Source organism: Electrophorus electricus, chromosome 7 (assembly GCF_041902795.1).
Source record: "Electrophorus electricus isolate QZ-2024a chromosome 7, ASM4190279v1, whole genome shotgun sequence".
Taxonomy (NCBI): Eukaryota; Metazoa; Chordata; class Actinopteri; order Gymnotiformes; family Gymnotidae; genus Electrophorus; species Electrophorus electricus.
Genome location: NC_137503.1, coordinates 12,035,001 through 12,062,530, shown reverse-complemented (window position 1 = coordinate 12,062,530; position 27,530 = coordinate 12,035,001). Strand labels below are relative to the sequence as shown.

General features: G+C 38.8%; 6 protein-coding genes and 1 long non-coding RNA gene across 14 annotated transcripts in view; 3 read left to right on the top strand and 4 right to left on the bottom strand.

Moving 5' to 3' along the window:
- Positions 1-810: 810 nt before the first annotated feature.
- On the top strand, positions 811-7,330 carry h6pd (hexose-6-phosphate dehydrogenase (glucose 1-dehydrogenase)). Of its 2 annotated transcripts, none has more exons than XM_027010902.3 (5): positions 811-909; positions 3,123-3,787; positions 3,915-4,032; positions 4,187-4,456; positions 4,555-7,330. In XM_027010902.3, exons 2-5 carry the CDS (start codon positions 3,143-3,145, stop codon positions 5,889-5,891), a joined length of 2,370 nt encoding a protein of 789 aa, XP_026866703.1. In that variant the 5' UTR covers positions 811-909; positions 3,123-3,142; the 3' UTR covers positions 5,892-7,330. The 2 variants fall into 2 exon arrangements, with proteins under 2 accessions (XP_026866703.1, XP_026866704.1); XM_027010903.3 differs by having other exon boundaries at positions 897-1,026.
- Positions 5,613-8,937, bottom strand: LOC113577969 (uncharacterized). Its single transcript, XM_035523978.2, has 7 exons — positions 8,844-8,937; positions 8,631-8,693; positions 8,420-8,499; positions 8,119-8,249; positions 7,928-7,994; positions 7,603-7,692; positions 5,613-5,747 (listed from the first exon to the last, which is right to left on the bottom strand). Exons 1-6 carry the CDS (start codon positions 8,915-8,917, stop codon positions 7,604-7,606), a joined length of 504 nt encoding a protein of 167 aa, XP_035379871.2. The 5' UTR covers positions 8,918-8,937; the 3' UTR covers positions 5,613-5,747; position 7,603.
- rbp7b (retinol binding protein 7b, cellular) lies at positions 8,852-11,737 on the top strand. Its single transcript, XM_081717340.1, has 6 exons — positions 8,852-8,965; positions 10,351-10,434; positions 10,554-10,639; positions 10,932-11,110; positions 11,315-11,416; positions 11,502-11,737. The coding sequence occupies exons 3-6, from the start codon at positions 10,567-10,569 to the stop codon at positions 11,553-11,555; spliced, it is 408 nt and encodes a 135-aa protein (XP_081573466.1). The 5' UTR covers positions 8,852-8,965; positions 10,351-10,434; positions 10,554-10,566; the 3' UTR covers positions 11,556-11,737.
- LOC145643359 (uncharacterized) lies at positions 11,307-14,646 on the bottom strand. 2 transcript variants are annotated; one of them, XR_014124489.1, is made up of 3 exons: positions 14,399-14,646; positions 11,845-13,271; positions 11,307-11,439 (listed from the first exon to the last, which is right to left on the bottom strand). It is a non-coding gene; the product is annotated as an uncharacterized LOC145643359 (long non-coding RNA). The 2 variants fall into 2 exon arrangements; XR_014124490.1 differs by lacking the exon at positions 11,307-11,439 and having other exon boundaries at positions 11,879-12,016; positions 12,118-13,271; positions 14,399-14,645.
- Positions 14,647-14,698: 52 nt separating this feature from the next.
- cenps (centromere protein S) lies at positions 14,699-16,278 on the top strand. The gene is made up of 5 exons (XM_027010925.3): positions 14,699-14,907; positions 15,136-15,259; positions 15,348-15,381; positions 15,473-15,539; positions 15,988-16,278. The coding sequence occupies exons 1-5, from the start codon at positions 14,881-14,883 to the stop codon at positions 16,126-16,128; spliced, it is 393 nt and encodes a 130-aa protein (XP_026866726.3). The 5' UTR covers positions 14,699-14,880; the 3' UTR covers positions 16,129-16,278.
- tardbpb (TAR DNA binding protein b) lies at positions 16,262-20,626 on the bottom strand. Of its 3 annotated transcripts, XR_014124488.1 has the most exons (6): positions 19,847-20,626; positions 19,465-19,640; positions 19,206-19,370; positions 18,901-19,071; positions 17,600-18,677; positions 16,262-16,817 (listed from the first exon to the last, which is right to left on the bottom strand). XR_014124488.1 is itself a non-coding variant. In XM_081717339.1 (5 exons), the coding sequence occupies exons 1-5, from the start codon at positions 20,085-20,087 to the stop codon at positions 18,198-18,200; spliced, it is 1,233 nt and encodes a 410-aa protein (XP_081573465.1). In that variant the 5' UTR covers positions 20,088-20,626; the 3' UTR covers positions 16,906-18,197. The 3 variants fall into 3 exon arrangements, 2 of the variants coding, with proteins under 2 accessions (XP_081573465.1, XP_026866725.2); XM_081717339.1 differs by lacking the exon at positions 16,262-16,817 and having other exon boundaries at positions 16,906-18,677; XM_027010924.3 differs by lacking the exon at positions 16,262-16,817 and having other exon boundaries at positions 16,906-18,677; positions 19,206-19,346.
- A 1,207-nt stretch (positions 20,627-21,833) lies between these two features.
- The window catches only part of ca16b (carbonic anhydrase XVI b), a 53,968-nt gene continuing 48,271 nt past the window's right edge, over positions 21,834-27,530 (bottom strand). For all 4 annotated transcript variants that reach the window (XM_027010953.3, XM_027010950.3, XM_035524582.2 and 1 more), the window contains 11 exons: positions 27,285-27,419; positions 26,909-27,069; positions 26,660-26,795; positions 26,076-26,222; positions 25,083-25,176; positions 24,663-24,739; positions 24,226-24,354; positions 23,485-23,631; positions 23,010-23,152; positions 22,781-22,916; positions 21,834-22,632 (listed from right to left, as the gene is read on the bottom strand). In XM_027010953.3, the coding sequence (XP_026866754.2) occupies positions 22,486-22,632; positions 22,781-22,916; positions 23,010-23,152; positions 23,485-23,631; positions 24,226-24,354; positions 24,663-24,739; positions 25,083-25,176; positions 26,076-26,222; positions 26,660-26,795; positions 26,909-27,069; positions 27,285-27,419 (1,452 nt within the window). In that variant the 3' untranslated portion in view covers positions 21,834-22,485. The remainder of the gene's footprint in view (positions 22,633-22,780; positions 22,917-23,009; positions 23,153-23,484; positions 23,632-24,225; positions 24,355-24,662; positions 24,740-25,082; positions 25,177-26,075; positions 26,223-26,659; positions 26,796-26,908; positions 27,070-27,284; positions 27,420-27,530) is intronic.

Here is a 27,530-nt window from a genome sequence, read left to right as displayed (position 1 = left end):
TTTACCATGTGTATTTATCAACTGCTTTACTACTGTGATACTATTTTCTTTCTTAAATTTATATATTTATGTATTTATTTATTAGAATGGTAATATGTCAACCTATTTACCATGATATATTTTGGATGCAAGAGATACTTTTTGTGGCAAAATATCGAAATAGCTGTGAATTTATCGGTTAACCTATGACGCCTACATACATTTTATACGCCCTTTTGCACAATGTATAATATTACTAGTTGTTACTACTTGGTTACTACTTGTATCATGTTAATATATACGCCCTTTTGCACAATGTACAATATTACTAGTTGTATCATGCTAATATATATATATATATATATATATATATATATATATATATATATATATATATATATATATTAGCATGATACAAGTAGTAACCAAGTAGTAACAACTAGTAATATTGTACATTGTGCAAAAGGGTAGTTGACTAGTAGTCAAGTAGTCAGGGGGTTGCCAATTTAGGCCCCACCGTCACCAGGTTGCCACTGTTGGGCCCCTCAGTAAGGCCATCAGCCCTCAGTTGCTCAAGTTGTATTCAGTCATAATTGTAAGTCGCTTGGAAAAAAGCGGCAGTTAAATGCTGTAAATGTAAAATGTAAATGTAAAAATATAGATTGTTTTTCCAAAGAATCAGAGACTACTAATTGGTCCCCAACAGCCTTCCCCTGCAGAACCTACATTTCCTGAGACATCGTTTGTCCTGATATTGCTGGTTGGCGCAATCCGAGTCCAGATGTCTAATTTGCCTGCAAAATTCTCCAAGCAACCACTGTGAAACACAAAATAGTATTTTTCGCGTCACGTGACAACGCGCTAGGAAACGCCTGTCATCAAAACTGTACTCACGCTGCCGACACATTCCACGTCGCACAGTGCGAACAGGTGAGCAGTGTTTGGTTTCCCGCTCGCCTTCTCGTTCATTTGTCTTTTCCGTATCAATGCCTACACATAGCTAAATCCAGAGGTGTTTCTGTATACACGGAATTTCACACATCGCGAGTAAGTTGAACTAATTCTAAACAGCTGATGGTGCTGCTATAACTGTTTTAGGCGCTTTGTGATGACACTTAGCTAGCTTGTGTACGATTAACTGCTTTCTTATATTAGCTAACCTAGTTGGTCTATCAACAAAATATTAAAAGAGGATACATTTTAAAATTGGCTGCTATATGCATGAACGCCTCAGTCAAAAATAACGTCACGTAGCGGATCTGAACATCCGATTTCAGAGAAGTGTCTAGCTGTTAATGCTAATTTTATTTAGAATGTCTGTTCTACCTTGCTTTTCATAGTGTAGGTCACAACCTACTCTATTCGTTTGGTTATCATCCTAATTTATTTACCCAGGTTAATGTCAGCCCTTTAAATTATTATGAACTTTCAGTTTTATCATGATCTACATTTCTTTGGAACATTATTTTCTCAACCGCAAGAGTTCCACTTCTCACGCTTCACTTCTTAGGACGGTGTGATGCAAGAAGTGGTGGTGCCTGACACGGTTTCACCAAGCCTTCATCAGAGTGTAAACACTTGTGCAATGTAGTCAATTAAACAGTCTAAAAACGACGTAGCCTAAATTCTGTCAGGTCCTCACATTCATACTAATACTTGCGCCAGTGTTACTTATGAACCCGAACCAGAATTTGAACCTTCGTGTCAGTCTGTCCCTGTTTATGCTGTCCTTTCTTTAGCCTAGGTTCTCTGTGAAATTGGTAACATGCATTGTGTGCCATCATTTTTGAATATCTTATTCCTCCTCCCAAATGGGAAGGCACATTTCTAGTTAGGTGCAGCATATCAAGGTGATACTTGTCACTGGGAAGTAGAGGTTTGCCAAATGGTTCTCTCTCTCTCTCTCTTTCTTTTTTTTTAATAGCTTTCGTTGTACATAATCTGAAAAAAAGAGAGAAACCCATTTGCTAAGCCTTACGTTGCTTCCAGTCTGTAGACATCTTTTACCGTAACTAGCACTGTTTTTCTTGTTTCAGCTGTTGGTTTAACCTTGCTTATGTTTATCATTAACCTGAGGCTCTTCTTCTTTGACCTGCAAAGTAATGATAATGAAATGTTGATAGGCTACTTATCCAGTGTTCAGGACTTTAGCTGTCCAAGTATTGAGTCTTTTATTAAGTCTCTTTTCCTGAAGAAGTGAAATATTTTTCTTACAGTACTTAGAGGTTAAACTCTTTGTAATTAAATGTTGAACTGCTTGAAATTATCTTCACAGTTGATTACAGCTGCAACTAAGGATTTCAAACATAGTAACACATGCAGACATGTTTAATGTCCTTTTGAGATCACTAGAGGCTAGTCAGTTTTGAAAGATTAGTCAAAGCAGAGTATTATGTTTGTGGAGGGTGTTACCCTCATCATGAATTGTAAGTTTAAACATAAAACTGAAAACTCACTAAGCCAACAATGCTTTTTCTGTTCTTAGTCTTTGTTGTCTTCATGCACAGTGTGTATAGAGTTTTTCATGTACATGGAACTGCTATGGTATTTTTATTTAATTGTTATTTTAGTGCTTACCCCCTCAAACTATTAAGTTTAAAAATATGTTTTAAAAAAATGATGTTTTCAAAAACCCAAACCTAAGGGTGTTTGTAATGTTGTGCAAGTCATGAAGGTTGTGCGTTATCATCTGCATAGTCTTTCTGTCATCTTGGACAGTTATTTCTTAGTTCCTGTTCCTGTATATTGTCATACTTCAGTTTTATTTTTTGTGTGTTAGTGACATTCCTATTGACTCAACAAAATGTGTGTATGAGCAGAAGGTTTAGTGAATTTTTATAGACCAGAGTTTGGTCTATAACTGCATGATTATTACATTTACCTGATGGTTTTATCTAAAGCAACTTACAATTATGACTAAGTACAACTTGAGCAAGTGAAGGTTAAGGGCCTTACTCAGGGGCCCAACAGTGGCAACTTGGCAGTGGTGGGGCTTGAACCAACAACTATTATAATAATATACTATTATACTAGCAATATTAGCTATACTAGGAATGTCAGAAAGTGATGTGAAGATAAATAATAGAACAGTTTATTTTCAAAAAATAATGCGTTTGTGTCATTGAAAATTTTGTTTTGTGCAGGGTTAGAGTTTTCTAACAGCATGTGTAAGATAGCATGGTGTTTGATGGTTCTGGCCACATGTTGGCATAGAGGCCATGCTGAAGAGGGGAAAAATCTGCAGAGTCTTGGACACATATCCATGGTGATTGTGGGTGGCACTGGTGACCTTGCCAAAAAATACCTCTGGCAGGGGTTTTTCCACCTTTATGCCACTGAGGTAGCCAAAAGCTATACCTTCTCTTTCTATGGCGGGGGCCTTGTGTCAGCTGAGAAAGGCACGCCGCTGCTGTTTGGGATACTAAAGGGACTGACCTGCCCGCCGGAGCTGACGGCGGAACGCTGTGCGCTGGTTAAAGACCAGTTCCTGCGCCTGTCCCAGTACGTCCAGGTGAAGACCAGCGAAGACTATGGGAGGCTCAGTCAGCAGATACAACAGCAGCTGGAGCAGGAGGGCCTGGCGGAGGCGGGCCGGCTCTTTTATATGTCTATCCCAGCGTTTGCCTACGCCGACGTTGCAGAGAAGATAAACAGCAGCTGTCGGCCCTCAGCTGGGGCGTGGCTCAGGGTGGTGCTGGAGAAACCATTCGGCCATGATTTGGGTAGCGCTCAGATCCTCGCCACACAGCTGGGTGCATTTCTACTCGAAGAGGAGATGTACAGGATTGACCACTACTTAGGGAAACAGGTGAAAACAAGTTGTTCTTTTATTTCATTAGATTATGGTGGTTTGAAAAAGAGTATTCTGAAAGCAGTGAGGCTTCTGTGTGATTTTATTTTTTTGTTGTGTGTGTGTGTTTGTGTGTGTTCCAAAGGTTGTCTCACAGATATTACCCTTTAGGAAAAAGAATAATAAATTTCTGGAGCCAATATGGAACAAGCATCACATTGAGAGAATTGAGATTGTGCTGAAGGAAACTCTGGATTGCAAAGGTAAAGGTTGTTCTATGGTGCCAACAAATAAATGCATCATACAATACGACTAACGTTACATTTACGTTGTGATATTACTGCTGTAATTTCAAATGTAGAAAAAGAAATATGTGAAAAATATGGAAAAAGTGCTTCTTTGCTTTTCCATTTTCAGGCCGAATTCAGTTTTATGACCAATATGGTGTCATCAGAGACATCCTCCAGAACCACCTTACAGAGATCATGACCCTTACAATGATGAACATACCTGCTAACCTTTCCAACAGTAAAGAGATCCTGCAGAACAAGCTACAGGTTCTCAGTGGCCTGGAGCAGCTTGACAAGAGCAGTGTGGTTATAGGTCAATACCAGGGTTACACTGCAGAAGTTCAGGAAGAACTCAATAAAACAAAGGATTACTTCAGTCTTACACCTACTTTTGCTGGTGAGTTTAAGGCTTTTGCTTGATTAATTCAGATTATTTTGGTCATACAGATATATAATAAATTACATTCTGAGGATGTCTGTAAAATGTGTTCTTAGGTGTGGTCATTTTTACCAGCAATCCCCTGTATGATGGCATCCCTATATTTATGACTTCGGGTAAGATGCTTGATGAACGTGTCGGCTATGTTCGTGTTCTTTTCAAAAACAACATGTTTTGCATTCAGGACTACAACAGTGTCCAATGTAAACCCCAACAGATTATATTCTATCTGGGTCATGGAGGGCTCCAATACCCAGCAATTCTTGTTAGCAAAAATTTGTTTAAGCCAGCTTTGGTGAACAGTGGTTGGAAAGAGGTTACAGAGCGCAAAGACATCAGTATTCTGGGGTTAGCACTCTCCGACTATCACATCCAGACACCAGCAGAGCCCAGAGAGGCTTATTATGAGCTCATCTCTAAGGTCCTCCATGGCCGTAGGCACAGCTTTGTCAGTACCGAGAACCTCATGGCCTCATGGGCTTTTTGGACACCGCTGTTGGACAGCTTGGCTCATACCTTCCCTCGGCCGTACCCAGGTGGCAAGGCCAACAGTGATTTGCTGAACTTCCATCTGCATAGTCGGCAGGTCACTTTTGTTAGCGAAGCACTGGTGAACGTGATCCAGCAAGGCCAAGAGGAGAACTTCCAGGTCATGCAAGGGAAGTACCGTAGCGCTGAAATGGTGTCAGCTTGGGCAAAGGAGCTGGTGGTGCGTTTGGCCTCCGACTTGCAGGGTGCGGCAGAAGAGGCTCTCCAGAATCACGGTCAGTTCCACCTGGCGCTATCGGGTGGCTCCAGCCCCATAGCGCTTTTTCTTCAGCTTGCTCTGCATCAGTACACCTTTCCATGGAGCAGCACTCACGTGTGGCTGGCAGACGAGCGGTGTGTGCCACCCACGGAGGTGGACTCCAACTTCCGCTCCATTCATGACCAGCTGCTTCACAACATACGAATCCCTTACTTCAACATCCACCCCATGCCAGTGCAACTCAACGAACGCTTGTGTGTGGAAGAAGATGGTGGGGCACTTCTCTATGAGAATGAAATCAAGCGGCACATCAATGCCTCCAGCTTCCATTACATATTGCTTGGGGTAGGGCAGGACGGCCACACAGCCTCGCTCTTCCAAGACAGCAAGTTGGATGACCATGGGGAAACATTAGTCACACTCACCGAAAGTCCAGTCAAACCCCACCGGAGGATGAGCCTTACATTCACTGCCATCAACAAAGCTCACAGGGTAGGGGTGCTAGTGATGGGGAAGAGAAAGCATGAGCTCATCACTCAGCTAAGCCGAATCAAGGGTGAATCATACAAGTACCCAATCACGAAAGTACAGCCAACTAATGGAAATCTAACATGGTATATAGACTACGATGCTCTGTTAGGATAATAGCTAGTTTGGTGGGTAGACGATCAGTAAGGGCACTTGAGTTTTAGTTGAAACATATGTTGTATGTTTCAGGTTTTATAGAAGATTTTTAAAACTTTCTCTGCCTCATCTGAAATTAATGAATTACTTTAGGTCAGACATTGTTTGGATTACTGTGAATGTGTGTCTGTATGGGGAAAAAGTTTGTTTTTCTAGCCCTTTTTCGTGTTTGAATAACTACATTCACTGAATGATGACTCCGTCTGATCATACTGAACCTCACTGGCAATAATCTCAGGAATAGCATTGTAATAAAATACTTGGTATGAGAAGAATTACAAGTACAGTTTACATTCATTTTAGTGTTTGTGATGTAATTACTAGGGTTTTTTTAGGGGGGGGGTAAAAAAATAGCAAGAATTTAAGTGGTAAATGGTAAAATTCTGTGGACAAGTGAGAATAAACTTTGACCTTTTGCGATTCAATAGGAAAAATATGCTACTCATTGTGAATAGAAATATTGAAATGAGATTGTTGTATCACATTACTTTTCATGCACTTTTCTCAAATCGGAGTTAGATTGGAAGTAATAAATTTAAGTAATTTTCATAATGTAGTTTTCATATAGTAAAAGCGCTAAATGTTTGAAAGCTCAAATTTATGAATCAAAATGCAGTGATGGGTTTAGTAATTGCTTTATGGATACAGGTTTATTCTAAGACCTAATAACAGGATCAGTGTTATGACTAAAGTAAATTCTTAAAATGTTTGTGGAAACTTCAGCTCTACAGGAATATTGTGCCATAAGGGGACAGACATTTGGGTTAGAATCTGAATTATGGAAGTATCAATATAATGCTCAAGCAAGAGTTACTCTATACATTAGTGCAGCACATATGAGTTGTATTTTGCCTAAGTGGTTTCCATTTTTGTATACGTGTTGATATTTTGTGGTCCAAGGGTCTACGTTTTTACATTTTTACATAAAGGTAATGAGGGTGCATCATGGAATGAATTTATCTTTAACATAATATTTAACATAATTAGGTTAGTTGTATAGAGACAGATTTTTAATCACCAGATGTTCAAATTTTCTTTCCCTAAATGTTGTTCATGGCACAGAAAGCACCTGCATTAAGAGCAAAAACTGCAATAAAGTCATCATTTGAGTGTTGTAATTTCCTGCCCATTAATATTTGAGCCTTATGGAAAGTTTTTTTAGCTTTTTTTTCATCATCAATTTGCACTCTGTGACAATTCATAGACTATCATATATATGAACCTCTATTACTTCAAGAGCCTATGACTCAATGCTTTTCTGAATAGGATGTGATTAAATTCTCATTTCACCTTCTAATTTAGCAAATATGTTTCATTATGTATTTAACATGCAATATGCATAAATTACAAATCCATGACAAAAGTAAGAGACAATACAATAAAATGCTTCATAGATGCTACCATTTGTCCTTTTTTCATTATTTTGATCTTTAGTCTGAATTGATATTTGGTCAATTCAGTTGCTTAAGACATAAATGCATTAACTCTGGCTTAGTGGCTATGAATGACATTTCACTTTCCCTTACTGTCACATAGCCAGCACTGTAAGGAAATATCTATAGTAATAGGATCTAAACAGGTTCAACTGAACACCCATCTGAAGCTCTGGCACTGATGCAGAAAAGGTTTGAATAATAGATGGGTTTGTATGGTGCAGACAGCCAAACGGTACCTCACACACCAGACCAGAGGCATGTGTCTCTGAACCAATTCGGACACATTCGGTGGATCAGCCAAAGACACCCTCTTATCAGGAAGAATGCTGGGTAGAGATGCGTATAAAGTTTGTTTAATTATCATATTGATAATATGATTATTAACTTAGCTTTTTATTGCCTGTTTTGTTTCAAATATAATTTATTTTAAATGTTAAAGGTATACTGCTAGTAGGTACCAAGCTAGCCAACAGGCATGATAAGCTGTTGTTCAACTCAGAGATAAACATTTTAATGAACTTCATGAGCTGAATGAGAATTGGACTGAATGCGGATGTCTACCTGAAGAAAGAATGCAAGCCCATGAAAGTACCAGTGAAAAGAGATACAGCTCTGGCGTGGTATTCACCTGGAAAAGACCATAATATCAACCATTATATCATTCCGAGACGCCTACTTCAGATCACATTGTATAATCACTGTCAATCTTCACTGTTAAATTGAAGCACAAAGTATGTGATTTGGACACTTACACACTGGGGAGCATTGTAGGTCAGAATAATGGTACAAAGTCCCTGGGTGAATGAGAGAACTCCGAATGTGTGGTAAGCTGCTCTAATACTCTTGGGTACTGGGTCAGTGAGAGTAAGAGTCACTGCTAAACCTTCAGCAGAGCAAGAAAAGGTGACAGTGTTACTACATAAAAATTTTATATATATATATATATATATATATATATATATATATATATATATATATATATATATATATATATATATATAAAAATTTTATTTTTAATTAATTTGTATAATTTATCTTGCAGCCTGTGACCACCTGTGGCCATGAAGGAGAATACAATGAGGGCTATGAGATTGTTCAGAAGTGGTTTGTCACAGTAGCGAGAAGACTTGGGCCTAGAAAGGTAGATTTATCATTCACTTAAAACATAATTTACAGACAATATATTTGATTACTAGATATTCAGCACCCCAAAAGATTACATCTATTGAGTAAACATAAAGGTTATAGATGTTGTCAAACTTGCCTTGTCAGAATGTAAAACTGTGGTGTCAGGAGAAGCAACACAAAGATGAAAAGAACAATCTGACTGTAAGACAAGACATACAAGAGGTTTCATACTGCCAGCACAAGAGTAAGATTGTACACACAGTTCATTGAGAGTCATACTTCATTTACAAGTGTGGACAGCATTGCAAAACCTGCTCCACCACATGCCTGCTGCATTTCATGATCTTACAATTTCAGCCTTTGATTCCTTGGAAACCATCTGCTGGACTGGAAAGCCGCATGAACCAAGAAGTGATGAAACATTGCTCTCTCAAGGTCACCAAAGCAGACTACAGAAGAACATAACATGAAGTAAGTTGCAGTTTGACTTTGTAATTGAGAAATTTACAATTGAGAAAGTGCTCAGTTTCAAGAAGCTTCATTTCTAAGGATGGGTCACATTAGGAAGGCAGATTAATTCTATAAAAAGAATAGAAGCATAATCAGAAAAGCAGACTCACCAGTACGTGCTGGTCTTCTTTTGACTGGGGTAAAATAAGACCCATTTTACATGAACTTTGCAGATGGTGCCCTCCTGTGGTTGGACCAAGCACCATTGGGTAATCTTTCAAAATTTAGAAATAACTAATAACTAGCCAAAATTAGCTAGCTGCTACATGTCATTCAGAGATTCCTGAAAATGATTCTGAGGAATTGATTTTAACTTTTATAATTAGAAAAATATTTTGTAGGCTATATAATTGGATTAAGGTGAAATATCTTTAAATAAATAATAGGATAAACTATTTGATTCTAGAAAAACAACAATCTTACTTTAGCTGTACAGTGTATCATGTACTACACATGAAAAAAAAATGTTATATAGAAACAAAAATGTATCGATTTAATTCAGATAAATTATGTTCATATGTATGTGCATTCTAGCTATAGTACATCGCAGGCATGATGCTAAGAGTACTTCATGATGAAAGATGCTATTTATTTTCGTTGTGTGTGATTTATGAGTGTTAGAAAAACTAACAAATCTATGAGTACAAGAAATGTATACCTTAGTGATAAATAGGGCAGAATGTGCCAAAAACTGAAATAGTCTAGTTAAAATTACATTGCCAACTGAATCTTTATTTGGGCACAAATGCGCTTTGGGTTCTCCAATAGTGTGGTAAAATGCTCCCGTTCTTTCTTTGAAATAAAGCCTGAAGCCTGCTTTGGTCAACAAAACAAGCAAAAAACACATATCTTTTAATGTTATGGTCTTGTTTGTCTTCCAGTTTGTTTGCCTATGATTAATCAATGCACATATTGATTTCTTGAAAAAATGTTGTCAATAAAAAAATTCAACATTTCATTGGACATCCACTACATATTCTGCATTGCATAGTGCCTCAGTTAACATGAGAAATACAAGGACAAATGAGGGAGCAGCCTTTACCTCAATGCAAACCTTTTTTTCTAAAGGGCTGTCATTTCCTCAATTAGAACCACATAAATGTGTAGAATAATACGTGCTAATACATTATTTTAAATGCAGTGCTCAATTATAATTATGGTTGATAGTGAAACTAAATATTAAATGAACTGTATGTGAATAAATGTATACCTGAACTATGTATAACTTGCCTATAACTATAGCATGAACTCACTGTCAGTGCCAAAAAAGTGCTTTTTATGAGTCACACTGCAATCTGCTAGTGCCCCTAATACCTAGCCCTGAGTGCCTAAATCATTCTTTCCAGCTCTAGAGAACAGCCCTTGCGTCTGAAGCTCTAAAATGGTGATTGTGTGAGGGGGCTCACCTCTGCTCCATATTACCACACAAAGTAAATACCAAATTGAAAATTGACACATCACATCTGCCTCTTACAAATGAATGCGTAAAAATTCGACTGCTAGTCTACAAGTACCCAGCAATAAGAGAAGACTTCTAACTCTCTTCAAGGTGGATCTCAAGCATGCCAGCCAATTACAATGGGATATGGGATATTGTGGATTGCAAGAACTTTGAAGGTTACATGATTGCTCTCGGTGAGTAACAACACTCAAATATATTAGCTTGTGTGATTTTTGGAATTTAGTCTTATTTTACTAAAGATTAATTTGGTTAGGACAAGTATAATTTCACACTCAGGATTTTTAAAGAATCACATTCAATTTAGGTTAATCCCTGCCACTATTAAAATCAGTGACATTTTAAATCTACCTGTCACTTAAATGATTTTATTATTTTGGACATATACAAAGGATGATCTTTATGATATGTATGTCATTTGAAAATCAAAATAAATGAAATGTGACTTATTTACTTATTGAAACACAGACATTGATATGGTTACAAGGAAGATAGCAAACATGCTGAAGCCTCAGAAAGTGATTGAGCAAGATGGAAATTTCTTCACCATCAAGACTCTAACCACTTTCAGAAACTACTCATGCTCATTCAAAATTGGTGAGGAGTTTGAAGAGGTGACCAAAGGTCTGGATAACAGAAAATGCCAGGTACACACTTACTCCTCATTAAGCATGACCAGAGTGATAGAAAATTACAAAATGTAAGCAGGAATGTAAATAAACATTAGACCATTTAATTAATGGTCAAAGGTTGAACATCTATAATGGGTGACACTGATTTTTAATAAATAAATCACTTTCCTCATAATACATATAAAATGCTACCATATTAATACCATGGTATGTTTTCAGACCGTCGTCAACTGGGACAATGACAAGCTTGCGTGTACACAAAAAGGAGAGAAGAAGGATAGAGGATGGACTCACTGGATAGAGGGAGATTTCCTCTTTCTTGTATGTGGAGATTTCTATAATTTCTAACAGAAAACAATGTTGCAATGCATTTATTAATGATTTATTAATTTCACTTTTTTTCAAGGAGCTCCAATGTGAAGGACAAATCTGCAAGCAAACGTATAGAAAAACTGGCTGATTTAAAATTAAATACTCTGAAGCAATATATATTTGAGTACTTTAGGTTAACTGCCTATTACCCATTATTAGTTTTATTATTAGTTTTAGTATTATAAGTTTTTTTCCATTATGAAATATGGTTTAAATATTAAGTTTTATATTTTATCCTATTAATTAAAACATTTCATGACCCAATCAAAAGCCCATTAAATTTGTTTCTGATGTTAGATTTTTGCATGCTTTAGCTTTTTTTCATCAATAACCTAATAACTGTCAGTGGTTCTCTTTACAGAAAGGTCAGTACCTACCTTAATCTAAACAGTAGGCCTTTGAATGTTGAGTCTAGGATGGTGTTTTGTGTAACAACACCTGATTTATACTTGTTGCATCCCAAGTGGCACAATGGGCCACACAGGAAAAATTCTTTTACACAGACACACACACCTACATGCAGGCTCTGTACAGCTGTGGATCACCATTCTGTGAAAAATATATGTTTTAATATTAGGTGGTTTCACAATCACTGCAACTGAAATCAACAGCAGCATTGCATTCTCTTTTCCATGTGTACATAAACGCACCAGAGAGGACTCAGCCATCCCATCAGTCATGAAAATGTAGTTGTCAAGATAGGCAGGGAAACACAATTCTAACATGCTAAGATTTCTGTCACTGTTCTTCGTCTATCTCACACTATACGGTCCAGTCCTTGTTCCCAATGCTGAAAATTTGTGAGCTAAAAAATTTTACAAACTTGTGTCAAAGTCTGTGAATGGTGAAAATTTTCTAGACATTTTTGTCTCTTTCTGCTTTCCGTATTCCTGTGCCTGTGATGACTGATTATCTATATGCCTGGATGCCTGAGTAGCATACCTACGAGAAAATAAATCAGAAGAATACAAAATCAAACAGCATCGAAACAAAAGTTGCTTGCATTAGGAATATAAAACAATTTGTCCTTTAAAGACAACACTATTAGCATAACTCATAGGTTGCCTGCAGCATTCATGTCCTTATACACACGGATTACCGTCATGAGCCACATCTGGCGTCACGTTTTTTTTCTTAAAATATGTCAGAAAACACCTTGGTAAGTTGCGTATTAAATCTTCCCTTTCCGGACATGATATTAGAGGATCAAGCCTGTTTTCCATGACATATATCCAACGGCGAAAGATTCTTGACACTGTTGACTGATGAATCCTGAAGAGGTGGCCTAATAATTCCTCAGACAGATTGAGGCGCAGCTTCATTAGTGTAAGAAGTAGTTCCTGAGTAGGCTTGAGGGACTGTTTAGCAGCAACAGGAAGAACTGATGACACATAACTGAACAATAACATGAAAGTATGTAAATTGGGTAGTCCTGTGAAAAATTTCATTTTGCTGTCATCAAATTGTGAAGAGTCAAGAGTAAGATGTTTCAGCTCACTTTCTAATTTGTGAACTTTATCTCTCAGTGACTGACATTCAGCATTTAAAGATTTAATCTGTTCATGTAATGAGGTGATGTCATTGTATGTCTCCTCAGTCTGTACCTCTGCTTCTGATACAGGACTTCGCAGGTTCAGAAGAGCTGTGGCAGCTAGCTCTCTACTGATAGGTCTTTTCTCAGAAACTTTCTGAGATTGGAGAAATCTTTCCAGGTTTCTGACAGCCAGATTTCGATCAGTGGTGGAGGTGAAACTGAATAAACTTGGCACGTAGTCAGGGTGTAGGGGATCATCACTCTTTTTACCTGAAATAAACAAAATATTTCACTACTAGTAGTCCACAAAACAGGATTACCTAGGATCTTAGGAGTGTGATTTAGTCACCCATAAGGATGATAAACAAAATTTTTAAATATTCTGGAGAAACTTCTATTTATTTTTTTTAAATGTCTATCTTTTGCTGATTGTATGAATGGGGTACACAAATGTATACACACATTCTTATTTATCCTATTTTTTACTGATTTACAGACCCAGTATGTATCCATATACTCTAACATAAATCAGATTGAAGGTAAATTATGTCTATGTTCAAAATAACTACATACTGTATGCTGCAATCAGTATATACTATATACTGTTTCCCATACTAGTATGCATTATAGTATCCAGTATGCGACAAACGCAAACTATAATATGTGAAGATATGAAGGTTTCTGCCACCGTTACCTGTCGGGATGCAGTACAACACGAAGATAGCTCTAGTAGCTATAAGATTTTACTGGAATATTAGTCTGGACTAGTACATTATCTGAGAATCTTTCGTGTTCTAGAAAATGTATTTTGGTTGCATACTGCATACTGTTTTGGGGCCTAATCAGCATGCGAGTAGTATTTATTAGGCTATTTCGTACACAATCTGGCATAGAGCATCAGCACTACACTATCGATAAGCACTGTGAGGACCATTAACTGATATGAAACTGTGAATTAACTTTAGGAGGGAATATTGAACAGTCCTTTAAGATCTGGAAAACCTCCCCTCCGATGTTACCATTAAATATGACATAAAATATAAATTATTGTGGTCATCGTGACTTTAATGTTTCTCCGTTCCAAGTAGAACTTCCAAATCTGGACAACTGTATAAAGTTGCTTTTTGGAATATGCCTTTATAAGGAAAACTGTGTTTATCTTGACTGGCTGGCTAGATTGGTTAGCCAACACTGTCTGCCAACCCCTCTTTGTTTGTAGAACAAGGCTCATCATGATGGACAGTTTTAAATAAATGATAGTTGTTACACAGAATAGAAATGAGAATGAAATATATACTACGCTAAATATATAATTGATGAGTAGTCAATACAGTACATTAGCTAGGTAGATTAGCTAACCTACTTAAAATATGATTTTACCCCCAAATCCAACATACCTGAAACAAAATGGGAACTGCAAATCCACGCTTCAGTGCCTGGATTCCAGTTGTTTCTGTGAATTGCAGTGATCCATTTGCTTCTCTTTTCTTTAGCTTTCGGTAGTCTGTAAAAAGATAACTCCGAATTCTTGCTGAATCTATTTGTACAGTAAACGGCACAACAGCTCTTTCCCATTTCAGTTGTTTTTGGGTGGAATTCAAAGTAAAAGCTAATGCTGCCACTCGGTGTGCGGACCGTGTCGTCACGTGCATATACGCGCGGAACAGGAAGGGCTCGCGGGGTTTGTCCTCCTAATCCGCAGACGGCGCTAATTTCATGACATCGTTAGGAAATGCCGTCAAAACGACGAGATATTTCGCGCAATTTTCAACTTGCTTGGACAAAGGTTGTTAGAAGAATAAAGTGCAAACGGTTCTCCTGTGCATCATTATTTTTATTACCTTAGAGTAGCCTAAATATAAAATAACTATTTTTCACAATGGATGATAAAGAGGCGTACTCGCAGGTAAGTTTGCTAGCCAGCCAGCTAAACGGCTAGAGCTATCTGGCGTTTAATCTTACCGATTTAGTTATCTTACCTGGCTACAAGCTTTAAAACGTTACAGTCCTATGTAATGTTAGTAAACGAGCTGACTAGCTCTCTTAGCGTTGTTGTAATATGAAATTTCCAAGCTACAGTCATTCGTCTTGCTAGGATGTATGGATCCAATGTTGGAAATGCCTCCCTTTTCAGAGGCTGAAAGCGGCTGTTCATTACACGGTCGGCAGGCTTTGTCAAAATGCAGTCGCAGACTGCGAGATGGAAGTGAGCAGGCAGGCAATTGCAGCTATCGCTGAAACTACATTCAGGCAATGTGGTAGGTTTTCGAATCCCGTAGTAACGATGCTTATTTTTCATAATGAATGTCATATTTACAACATTGCGGTGCTCTTTCTACATTGCAGATATATTTGCTAAGGAGTTGGAAGCCTTTGCCAGGTAATTTGTATCTAACCTACCTCACGCACCCTGCACAAACACCAGAGGATCTAATACAAGTCCCTATGTGGAAATATTTTTTTTCCCCCAGGCATGCAAAACGACACACCGTCACAACAGACGACGTTAAACTTCTTGCAAGAAAGAGCACTGCACTGGTACGATTCTTCAGGCGTATACCCACTGTATTATTAGTTAGATATTGATTCACAAATTAATGCAACTCTTTCAAACTTAAAAAAAATCTTTAAGTTTAAGAACTTTCTCTTTACTTAATTTGCCTGGAAAGCTGCTTTCTCAGCCTTTTGAAGTCAAAACTGTAGTCACAAAATCCGACATCCTGCCTGGAAGCATAGATAGTTTTTTTTATAAGATCAGCAAAGATGAGATCCTGCTGGATGCCACGTTCTAGGAGAATCCATGACTGAATAGAACAGTTTGAGAGATCTGGGTTGGTATCCAAGCTGTAGCCCTGCTTTTTCTTTTTCATCAGTTAAGTACTAACTAATCTTCAAACCTTTCTGTTTAAAGCATTTGCTCAATCTAAAAAAGTTGTCTATTGTAATCAAGCATTAAGTCCTACAAAATGTATCTATGCTACTGTAGTCAAACTTCATCCAGCAAAAGAGTGAAGAACTAGCACTGAACAATCAAGAATTGAAGACGAGGAAGAAGAATGCTACCAAGAGGAAGAGTAAGGACATGGAGAATGAGGCAGATGAAGGGGCAAGAGGGACAGAGAACTAAAACAAGTGATTGCATTGGCCAACAGGCAGAAGGAAAAAAAAAACGGATATTAAGAATGACTTCAATGTAGTCAGCATTGTTCGCTTGAGAAAGTGGTTAATTGACACTTCAATTAATTAGTCACAGACATTCATCCAGGTTGTGTATTTTATTGTAATATAGAATGTGCAAAACATGTTTTCATTGCCTGTGAATGTAAAAGTTTGGTTGTAAAAAAAAAAATCTGTAGGTTATAAAATGTGACAAGACATGTGATAAATATACTTTGAATTAAGACCAGTATTCTTTACTGCAGACCCCTAATTAGACCGATTGGACCAAAAAAATTAAAATGAGTCCAATTACTGCACTTCATTTTCATGAATATCAGGTCAGCATCTTGCAATAAAGTTAGTCACCAGAGTATTTAGGCCTTTGTTTCTGGACACAGATCAAACCCAACCCTGCTTTTAAAGGAGATTAAAACTTGATTCTGGCAATGCAGGGATAAGCTTGATCTACCTCCAAAAAAAAAAAGGCCAGAACATGAGGTGCCTGTCGGTCAGCTACATTCTACAGTGTCCATTTCTTTTACCAGAGATGCTAAAGCTGTAATGGGGAACCAGACACGCCTCCATCTTCCTCCATCCCCAAGCGGACTTTCCACCTGGGGTTCAGGCGCAACCCGCAGCCAGCCATTTCCCAGGCCCCTAAACGTGTGAATTCAATTAGTTTCCTGCTCTTTTCCCCCCCCGAATTCATATTATTTGTGATCAATCCCATATGAGAAAACAGATACCTATTCAAATTAAGTTTTATTGAAGCACTCCCTTCATTTAACAAGCCATATAAAATGCTTTTGAAAACATTGAGCAAATGTTATCTAGAGGGAATTCATTCCACAGACATCCACAGCACTCAACATACAGGTCGCACTTACACCATCACTCGTTCTCCCCCCCCTCAGTGTCCACTGAAGATGTCATCCACATCAAAGTTCACACTTACAGGTCAAGTTACAAGGAAGTAAAGCACACACACCATACAGCATTCAGATCAGATTATAGAAGCAAGACAAAATATTCATCATCACAACATTCCACTAGCTACTTAAACACGTCAGTATACTATAGGAGAAAAAAAAAAGGGAGGCCTAAAGAAAAAAAAAAAATTTTCCGTTACATGTAAAACTAATTGTCCATTTTTTCAGAATTGTATATGGATGAAGCTGGGAAGTGTCAACAAGCTCCCATTCACACGCTCACAAAAGCCACCCACTGCAGTCACATTTGAGCTTTCATCGCACTCGCATCAGTCTTTTTCTTTCGTTCGCTCGCTTCCACGCTTTCCTTCCTCTCTCCGTTCGCTCACTCGCAGCCTTTTCACTCTTCGCCACCACCAATCTCACTCAAGAGTTGTTAAAAATGTTCACTTTTTGGGCAGTTCTTGTCAATCAGAAAAAAGAAGTTGATTAAAAAAAGTAGACACCCACCGTGCCAGCAAGCCGTGCGATGAGAGCTTTTAGACATGGGGAAGAAGGTGGGATTATGATCTCAGCCACACAGAGCTGCCACAGAGGGCCTTCTTCCCAGGCAAAACCTACAGATGGCAACTGCAGAAAAGATTTCGATGAAGGCTTTTGAAATGTATCTTCGCAAGTTAAAGGTTAACTCAAAAGGCTGGAAGTTTCAACCAGATTCTTCCCAATGCAGGCTTTTTAAAAATGAGCTTTAACGAAGTCGAAATCTGATGGTCTTCACATCATGCATTCAGTGACCATAGAATAAACTGCATGCATTTTAAGAATCCAGTTGAAATATCTCTTCTTCCTACCCCCAATCAACCAGTACAATGTAAAGAAAAACAAAGTTACACCAAGGATAACGCGTTTGCGTAACACTGGTTAACATAGCTCACTTCAGACACTAAATTTAATCTCTTGTTCAGATGTACAAAACTATTCGGTCCTCCCCAAATTCCCCATGCCCTCCTGCTCCCGCTCCCATACACAAGACAAGAGTTAAGTCTTTCAAAATACTTACCAAACACACACTAGGAAATATTGACACTTCAAAAACATAACCCTCATCTTACATGCCCCACCCTGAAGACTTGGACTCCATACTAGAGCCAAAGCTAGAGTTAAACCCACTGCCACTGGTAGTGGAGTTCGAGCCCGTGCCCCACCCGAGCGCAGCTGAGCTGCTGTTGTAGTTGCTGTTGCCCGAGCTATACTGCGTCTGGTCACGAGTGGAGCTCGTTCCGCTCGTGCTCGAGCCAGACGTGGCAGACTGACCCTGCTGGGCCAACATGCCCATCATACCCCAGCTGCTCTGCAGGGCAGCCTGGGCAGCAGCCATCATGGCTGGGTTGAGGTTGAAGTTGCCGAAGCTGCCCAGGCTGCTGGAGCTGCTGCGGCTGCTGCCGAAGCCCTGACCCCCAAACCCATTCCCAAAGCGGCCCGCCCTCTCCAGCATCTGCCTGCTGTTGTTGTGCTTGGGCTCAGCATTGGAGATGTGTACGCTCACGCCCTTGATGATCAGGTCCTCTCCACACAAGGAAGAAGCGACCTGCACAAGAGGTGGAACATTTTATAGATTTCACAAAAACATCTCAAAACAATTATTCTACACAAATCAGCAAAGTAGTGTTCTCCAAGTGTTCAGAAAAATACACCAATCAATCTGAATAGTGATTCACAATATTAAACTACACAGAAGGTTAAATGTTTTATTGGACACATTAGGAAGTGCTGTTTGGACCAACTACTCTTTGGTGAACAATGAGACATACCTGGTCATCAGCAAATGTAACAAAAGCGAAAGCTCTGAAAGGCTTGGGGATGAAGACATCAGTGACCTCGCCATACTGCAAGAAGAACTGGCGCAGGTCATCTGCAGTCATGTCCTCTGTACAACGACCCACAAATACTTTCCTGCTCCTCATGGGCTCATCGGGACCTTGCTGTTAGACAAAAGGAACACAAAATGAATGACACACTATCAGTCTTGCTGGGGTATTGCCATCTTCCAGCCAAGTGACTTCAAATTAATTACTTTTTTTATAATCTTTATTTTGGGAAAATAAACACGCATTACCTTTGAATTGGGCAGTTTGCAATCACACCATCTCCCATCAATCATGTGGCGCTGGGCAATGACTTTATTCTGAGTCTCCCACTCGGCAAATCTCACAAAGCCAAAACCTTTCGAATTTCCAGTCTTCACATCCCGCTTAACCTTATGAGAAAACCAGAAAACTACCTATATGCAATAACATTGAGATAATTCACACAACCTGTGCCAGGTTCTACCTGTAGGCACATGCAAATGTTAAACATATTAGCTGGTTATTTACCTGCACCATAATGACTTCACCAAATGTACTGAAGTAGTCTTTTAAATCCTGTTCTGTAGTTTTCCATGGCAAACCCAATACAATTAGATCTGAAGTTTTCTGGTCCCCTCTCTTGATCTTTGCAGATGAAGCATCTATTTCGTCCATCTTCCTCTTGTTGTCAGGCAGAGCAGATTCTTAATCAAGAATTGAGAGAATTTCATAATGTTCATAACTTGGTTCTTAGGCGATAGCTTTGTGTGGCTGCTAGTGAGCGTGCAATTACTGTAAAGTCGTACTACTTAGGGAAAAAGTCCAAATGGTGTTTGTAAAGTTCAGTCTACGGTTTGTGAATGGCGTGTAAAGCAATTAGCATAGGAGATTTGCGTCCTTAATTACCAACCTTTCGGATAATTTACGACGTACACAAGGTTACCCCAGCCATTCTCGGGAGCATGAAGAACTCCCTCCACGAGGCGCACCCCCCGCATGCACTGGGATATAGGACTCCGATAGCGTAGGCCGCAAGCCCCTGGAAACTGAGCCGAAACCGTGGACAAAAGCACCGTTCCATCATCTTCTGAAGGAATTTCCATTGGCTCCTCATTTTCTTCCTCAGCAACACGAATATACATTTCAGCCATATCTGCTTTGTTAGCAAAATTAAGGTTTACTAGATGAAATGAAAAAAAAACGAGCCCTTAAATGCGCCAAACGCTAAATATAGCTAGCTAGCTACTCACGCGCGTGCAAAAAAAAATTAATAAGGGGAAGAAATAATGGAACCCTTTTTCCTAATCGAAGAAAAATTGACTTGACTGCACAGTCGCAAATATTCGCGTTATTCTGCGATGAATCTTAAATGTGAATCCACAACAAACCGACTCGCTGGCTGCGCAGCCAGGTCCTGATATTCCTTTGTTAGCGGTAGCTAGCTAGCGATGTTGCTCTCGGAGTGTGATTCTCGAATGAATGAGCAAGCTAACTGGCTAATACTTCGTCTCTACAGCTCAAATTGCATCCAACTACCTAAAACAAAACCGGAAAGCGTCCTCCAATCTACATCTAATGGTTTCCAAATGTTATTACAGTTACAACCCTTAAACAAACACAATTATTTATATTACAGTTCTACAGAACTCATGCGCCTCTTGTTTTCGTAGCCAAAAGGCATTACCTAAGTCATCGAGGAAATACGTCATATCTGGAAGATTCCATTATTCTAGTGGGTGACGAAATGGAGAGAAATAGCACATAATCACGTTAGATAATCGATTAAATAGAATTTCTAAATTAAAATGAACGTGATAATACTTTGGTTGTGATATATCAACGTGCCAAGTAGAGAGAGAAACAATTTGCGTAACATTTAAATGCATGCAATTAAATTATTTCCTGTCTCTTCTTCAGGTTATACCACCCCCTAGTGATAAACACACTATAGGAAACCGGAAGCAGGTACATTTGCAGGCCATTCTAGAAATTAGGCGTTATGTCTTTTTTGTTTGTTTGTTTGTTTGTTTGTTTGTTTAGAAGCAGTGCTGTTTCAGTAAAGTTTTTATAAAATTCACCTGATATCTGAGAGGCTGTAATCTACTACATAACCTATCACAGATAAAATGTATTAATTATAAGGGTATGTATCATAAGTATGTGCCATCACTAACACATATTAACATTTTTACATTGTACATTTTTACCTGAACATTTAAGACTAAGTGCAATTTGAAGAATTTGCTGATGGAACAAATATATAATCTTTTAAGACCCCACAAAGGTAAGATTCAAATAGCATACACTAAGCTCAAATCTGGAGAAAGGTATAAAACTTAATTACAAAATTGGGTAGTGAACCCTTGGAGTGTAGGACATTCCCTCATGAAGAAAATACAAAATAGGTAGTCTAGATCACGCTTTCCATCTAAACAGTTCCAACATACCACTTCTTAAGGAAGCTAATGTTTGGCTACACTCATACCTTTTGACTTCCACTGGTTTTAGAAGTCAACAGGTATGACTATAGATGGTGTTAATGGACCAGAAAGGCATTACATTAAAAAAGCAGATTTATCGGAAACATGCCTTTATAATTTATATTTCAAAATGTTTACTTTCAAAATGTTACCTAGAAGAAATAGAGCAAATACTAGACAGCCAGATGAGACCAAAGTAAATTATTTGGTTGAGAGGTAAGAACTTGTACATGTTCTTGTACATTTATTATGTTTGTTTTTTAAGGAATGGAAACCCAATATATTATCAAGCTAGCTAATGTACTCTTGCTTGGAACTTGGAGTCACACTCCTTCCTCCTCCTGTAAACTGTAGGCATGATAGAAAAAACTGTTTGCTAACAGTAAAACTGAGAAAAAAAGAGGAAGACAGACACACTTATATGATCAATATATTTATGTTTTACAAAACAATAGAAATGCTACCAATAACAATATATGTTCACAGTTGCTGTTATACCACATTGAAATAACATATATAAGTTAGACTGAAAATGGTCATTTTCAGTGACATTTAACCAAAAATAACAACCCAACACTTCCTTCTGATGAAACTTGAATCATGATGGGCTTTGAGTTGAACATGAGGAGCCTTAGTGAGAATATCTTGCATGTAGATGAGGCAGGTATCTACGCTAATGTGGTCTGTGTTAAAAGTGAAAGTGTTGACTTCTGCAGAGGAGCATTGCCACCCCCAACCCCCCCCCCAAGTAGTGGACAGGAGCTTGATGGGAATAATGGGAGGAGATCAGCTAGGCATCAGGCAGTAACACTGAGAGTATAGTGCAAAGTAGACAGCTGCATTTTGTTGTATGTGTGTGTGCACACGTGTGTGTTTCTATATTTGAAGAACAGGTTGTGACACAGCAGGATAACAAAAAGCAGCAAAAATAAATATCAAAAGAATTTTTATCAGTATACAAAAAGTCTTTAGGTTGTTTTTAATATATATTTTACCAATGAGTCTGGCAAAAATAAAGGCCTCGAGGAAAGTCTGCTGAATGAACTTGGGTGTCCCCTCATTTGAACTTTCACACCAAAGACTCCATGCTCTCAGCCGGGATGGATCCATCTGCGTTCACTACCCTCCCATGTCTGTCCAAGTAGGGATAGCAAAGTCCAGTGTCTTTATTACTGACAAGGCTGAGCACTGCTTTGTAGAGATACTGATAATGCTCCTGAAAAGGAGAGACAGAACACAGGATCGAAAAATGCATGTTACCCATTTATGACCACTAGGGTGCACAACTTGACCCTCAGTAAATGTCCGCAAGACCCACTTTGCAGCAGTTCACACTTCATGTAATTTGGCTTTTGAAGACTTACAATCTCTGTGAAGACCCCTGGCCGCATGAGGTTAATCATCTTGGCCACCTGGTAGACATCCACAGCACCCTCACTTTCCAGTTGCTGTGACAGGGTAGTCAGAGCACAGAGCATCCCAGCAGAAACTGCACCAAACCTGGCCAGTGAAGGGCAGGTCAGTCAACATCCCCTACTTAATTTAAATCCAGTATTTTACACTGAAAAGAGCATAAAGATGTAGGATCCTCACTCGTCATGTACGATGGTGGGGCTGTCCCTAGACATGACCTCCTCTTTGATGATGTTGATCAGCTCTAATGTGTTACTAATGGGAGCCTCAAGGTCAGGCCAGTTTGGACACTGGAAATGCCGAACCTCCAGCACATAGTCATCCTGGAACACACACACACAACAATTTTTAAACCACTATTATTTGAACCTAAACTAATAGTGTTTCACTGTCTGATCATTAGCTTATTTCTTTCAAAAGAATATGACAAATATGTGGACATTCAAAAAACATTCATTGTCCATACTGAATGTGGACATTAAAAAATTCTCACAATCATTTGTAAGAGCAATAGAAGAAATCATAACTACATAAGATGGTAAACTAAAGTACTGGTGATGAGGTTTAGGAGGGAGACAGAGTTTGCTTGGTTAGTGCAATAAAGATCTGGAGGCAGGCTAACTGCTAAATGGGTACTTGTGAGAGGGTGAAGTACCTGTGTGGCCTCCAGGATAAAATCATGGATGATGAGCTGGTCTTCATTAGACAGACACAATTTATCAGTGTTGATGAGGGTGACGGTGAATGCCGCACAGTTCATGGGCTCTTCTCTGCTGGGCCAGTATACAAACTCGTCCTCGGTCTGGAAGGATATACAAGCTATCACTCACACTGCAACATCCTTGGGGCTTTACACATGAATTATTAGACTCATTTATTTCAAGTTTATTCAATCATCATTTACTAATGTGGACCTGGCTCCCAAACATCACTGTCTACAAGCATGAGATGGAAAAATGAGTATTTTAACTGTACTGGGGAGAATGTTTTGCATTTCCAGTTAAGACAGAAATGCAATAATAATAAATAATAATAAAGGTTAAAATAAGTTTAGTTTCATGTATTGCATGTGATCTCTCAACTCAACAGCAGATACCATGTTATCGAGGCATTTTTAAATTACCAATAAAGGTAAATGTGCTGAGGAAGAACGGCACATGGAGTTATAGTTGGAGAGAACTGCGGTGCAATCTGACTAAAAGCTAGAAGGAGTAGTATAAATATAATTATCTTCAATTCTTACACACCTCTATGAAACTCTGAAAATGAGATGGCTTATGATACTTAAGTTGTCTTTGATTCAAACATTTATGCTGATTAAGTTGAATGTTACAAAAGAAAAAATAACATCTCAAGATTCAGGTACATTTGATGGAACTCCTAACAGTCTACTCACTAGACCTAGATTGTCAGGAAGCATGACGATGACTTGAGCATTGTGATCCCAGATCATCCTCCAGAAGTCTGTAATGGTGTGTGCCAAGGGATGCTGGGTAATAATGAACTCATTGCTCCTGTGGTAGCCCTGTGATTGATCAAGCCTGTACTTCAGTCTTTAAACCACAAAACAATGATTAAAGGTGGCACAGCCTAAAGTAGAGAAGATTACCAAATTTACAGTTTGAATATTTGTGCTATAAAATATTGTATTATTGAATCTTTATATTATGAAATATTGTCTCAAAGCATACATTCATGTGACTATCATATGTCTACATTGTACTAACTTCCTAATTAATTGTCCCTCTAACATAATGAATGTTTCTAAAAACAGCCCAGAGAATCAAATAGTACTAAAAGCATGGGTCATTGTGGTGCACTGAGCGATGATACCATAATGTAAGAGGCATTGATGTAGTCCGTTCCCTTCACTCCAGGAAGAGGAGTGAGCGTGACCCGAGCTCGCTCCGCTGAAGGAAAACATTGGGTCATATTTATCAAAGAAAACAGAGTATAAGTGTTTCTCTAAAATCAATTCCTGTCTTTTACATCCTCATAACTGCTCCAAAGATCACAGACTAAGCAAATTCAGTGGTATCTAGCAAAGGGCATTTGATATCCTTTATAGATATGCATAATCTACTAATACCACTTATGGTTTCTGTATAAATATTAAGATTGAATTATAATGCTGATTACAGAAAACAAAAATGAAATTTATGACTTATAAATTGCGACATGTTTTTATAACCTTAGTTCTTATACTATAATGTCACAATAAAAAGCTGATGATTTATATTTTTTGAGACTCACATGGCACCACTGAGGAGTTGCGGTTCTTCGCCTTGTTGCTTTCTTTGAGTGCACTGAAACACTCCATGTAATGGGCATTACACTGCATCACCAGCTGAAGAGACATGTCACAATCAACCACAAGGGGGAGCAAGCTCAGCAAAGAGAAGTGCTGCAGTAACACCCTGCTCTTAGAACAGAATGCTGTTATTCACAGTGTCTGTCTTTCAACAGTCTATGAATATATATACATAAATATCAAACATTTCCTGATTGGTTAGTATAGACAAACAAAATTTCCTGATTGGTTAGTATAGACACATCGTGCTGATTGCTTTAGAATTAATTAACAGGCCAGAACAGTCACAGGTACTTTTTTCTCAGAGTAAGAATTTTAGTGATAGCTATCAGGATGTAAAGACATTTCAGCTTAAGTATTCACTAAACAAATCACATCAGTTTTAAGAAAGCAAATAAAATATTTTTAAACCGAATCCCCTCACTTACAAGTTGCTAGCTACATAACTAGAGTACTATAAGTGCTACACTTTTAGACCAGTGCTACACCTTTACGTCAAAACCTTAAATACTAAATTGTTTTTTGAAGACTCAAAGCCATTTCAAAGAAGAACACATTAAGTGAACATCTCAGTACCAGACAACCTTGTCTGGAATTCAAGGACAGGACACACCTAACGTTGAAGCCTTTATTTCTCTCTGAGGATATCAAATAATCTGGCAGAGTGAGAGATAATGTGTGCTTCTGAGCTGCCACTCATGTCATGGGACACCTGCATATGCTTCTGTATACATGACCTAAATATGTTCTTCTGGATTACAAATGACTGGTATTACTGGAATGCACCCATAAGCATAAAATGATGCATTTGAGAGCCCACAATCACATTCATGTTATATATCCATTTACAGGAGATTTAATTCATAGTTGAACTTGGGGATACATAAGTAAATCCATTGCTAAATAATGCTGCACAGCAGAGGGGGAGTAGTCACCTTAAACTGTTTCTCCATGCGAGAAGTGGCAGTACGGCCCGGACGGAGGAAGCTGTTTACATAGGAGTGGAGCTGCCATGCTGGCACTTCAGTGTCTTTGCTAAGCACTGCCTCCATCAGAGCATCATGAATAAACACATACTGCTCCTGAAGGGCACACACACACACACACACACACGGCCTCCTTGAGACTCCACTGCCCTGCCAGGGGTATTGAGCAATTTCCATTGTGATTTTTTTCAAAATTGGACAAAATCTAGGGAATAAAATGTTAAAGAAGTTTATATTTTTCTATGTTGAGCAGAATTTGGTGTTGATATTTTCTTCTCAAGCATGTAGAGTTGCTTATGCAACTGTGCAATGCCAAACCTCCTATAGAAACACTTGAAAAATGTGTAGCTGCTACAGCAACTCTAACAGTGTCTCTGGATGTACACATTAACCAGAATTTGGTGTCGAAATTTCTTCTAAAGAATTGTAACACTTCATTGGATGCTGGTCACCATGGCTTCTGTCATGAAGTCCAGCTAAACACAGGTGTAGCCTATATGTGCACATGCTCAGTTCCATTACTGTGCACTGACCTCGGTCTGGACCAGATAATTGCGCTGGGTGCGGATGTGTTTGAGAAAGCCCAGGACATTTACTGTGCCTTTGTCCTTTATCTGCTGGAGCATGCTGTCAATCACAATGTACGTGCCTGTCCTCCCCACGCCAGCACTGCATGGAAGAGTGGGGGTAAAACCAACAGACTAGGCTGGAAATGGCTCACAGCATGACTGACATGCACTTACATGCAGAGCAAGGGTTTAGGGCTCCCCAGTGTAGCTTACCTGCAGTGAACTAGGATGGGCCCAGAGTTAGGAGCACGAGCTGCAGAGGACCTGGAGATGAATGTGAGCACTGGAAGGGTGTACTCAGGCACACCCATATCTGGCCACTGAGTATAGTGATACTGGACCACTGTTCTCCCATTCTGCCTTCCTTTCTGACTCTTGAGAGAGAGGGAGACAGGTATGCAGAGAGAGAGAGAGAGAGAGAGAGAGAGAGAGAGAGAGAGAGAGACAGACACACACACACACACACACACACACAGACAGAGAAAGAAACCCACCCCTTTTGCTTACAACTTCACTTCAACTAAGCAATGCAGTGGTTCATTACCCAATCAATGCACTCATTCCGTACCCTACCACTGCAATGACTGACCTTTTTGACTCTGGTGTTGCGTATGAGAAAGTGGCGTAGAGTGTACCAAGCATGCACCCTAGTGCTCTTCAGCGTCACTACCATTGTCCCATATGCCTCACTGTTGTCTGATGGCCAATACTGATCACATTTCCTCTGTACAATACAGAAACAACACAGCAGGTGTGTTTTTGTTGAGAAATAAGGTTACATTTTGAGAAAAATATGGTGTGTTGATGATACATATGCAGGGGTTTCACTTATTTT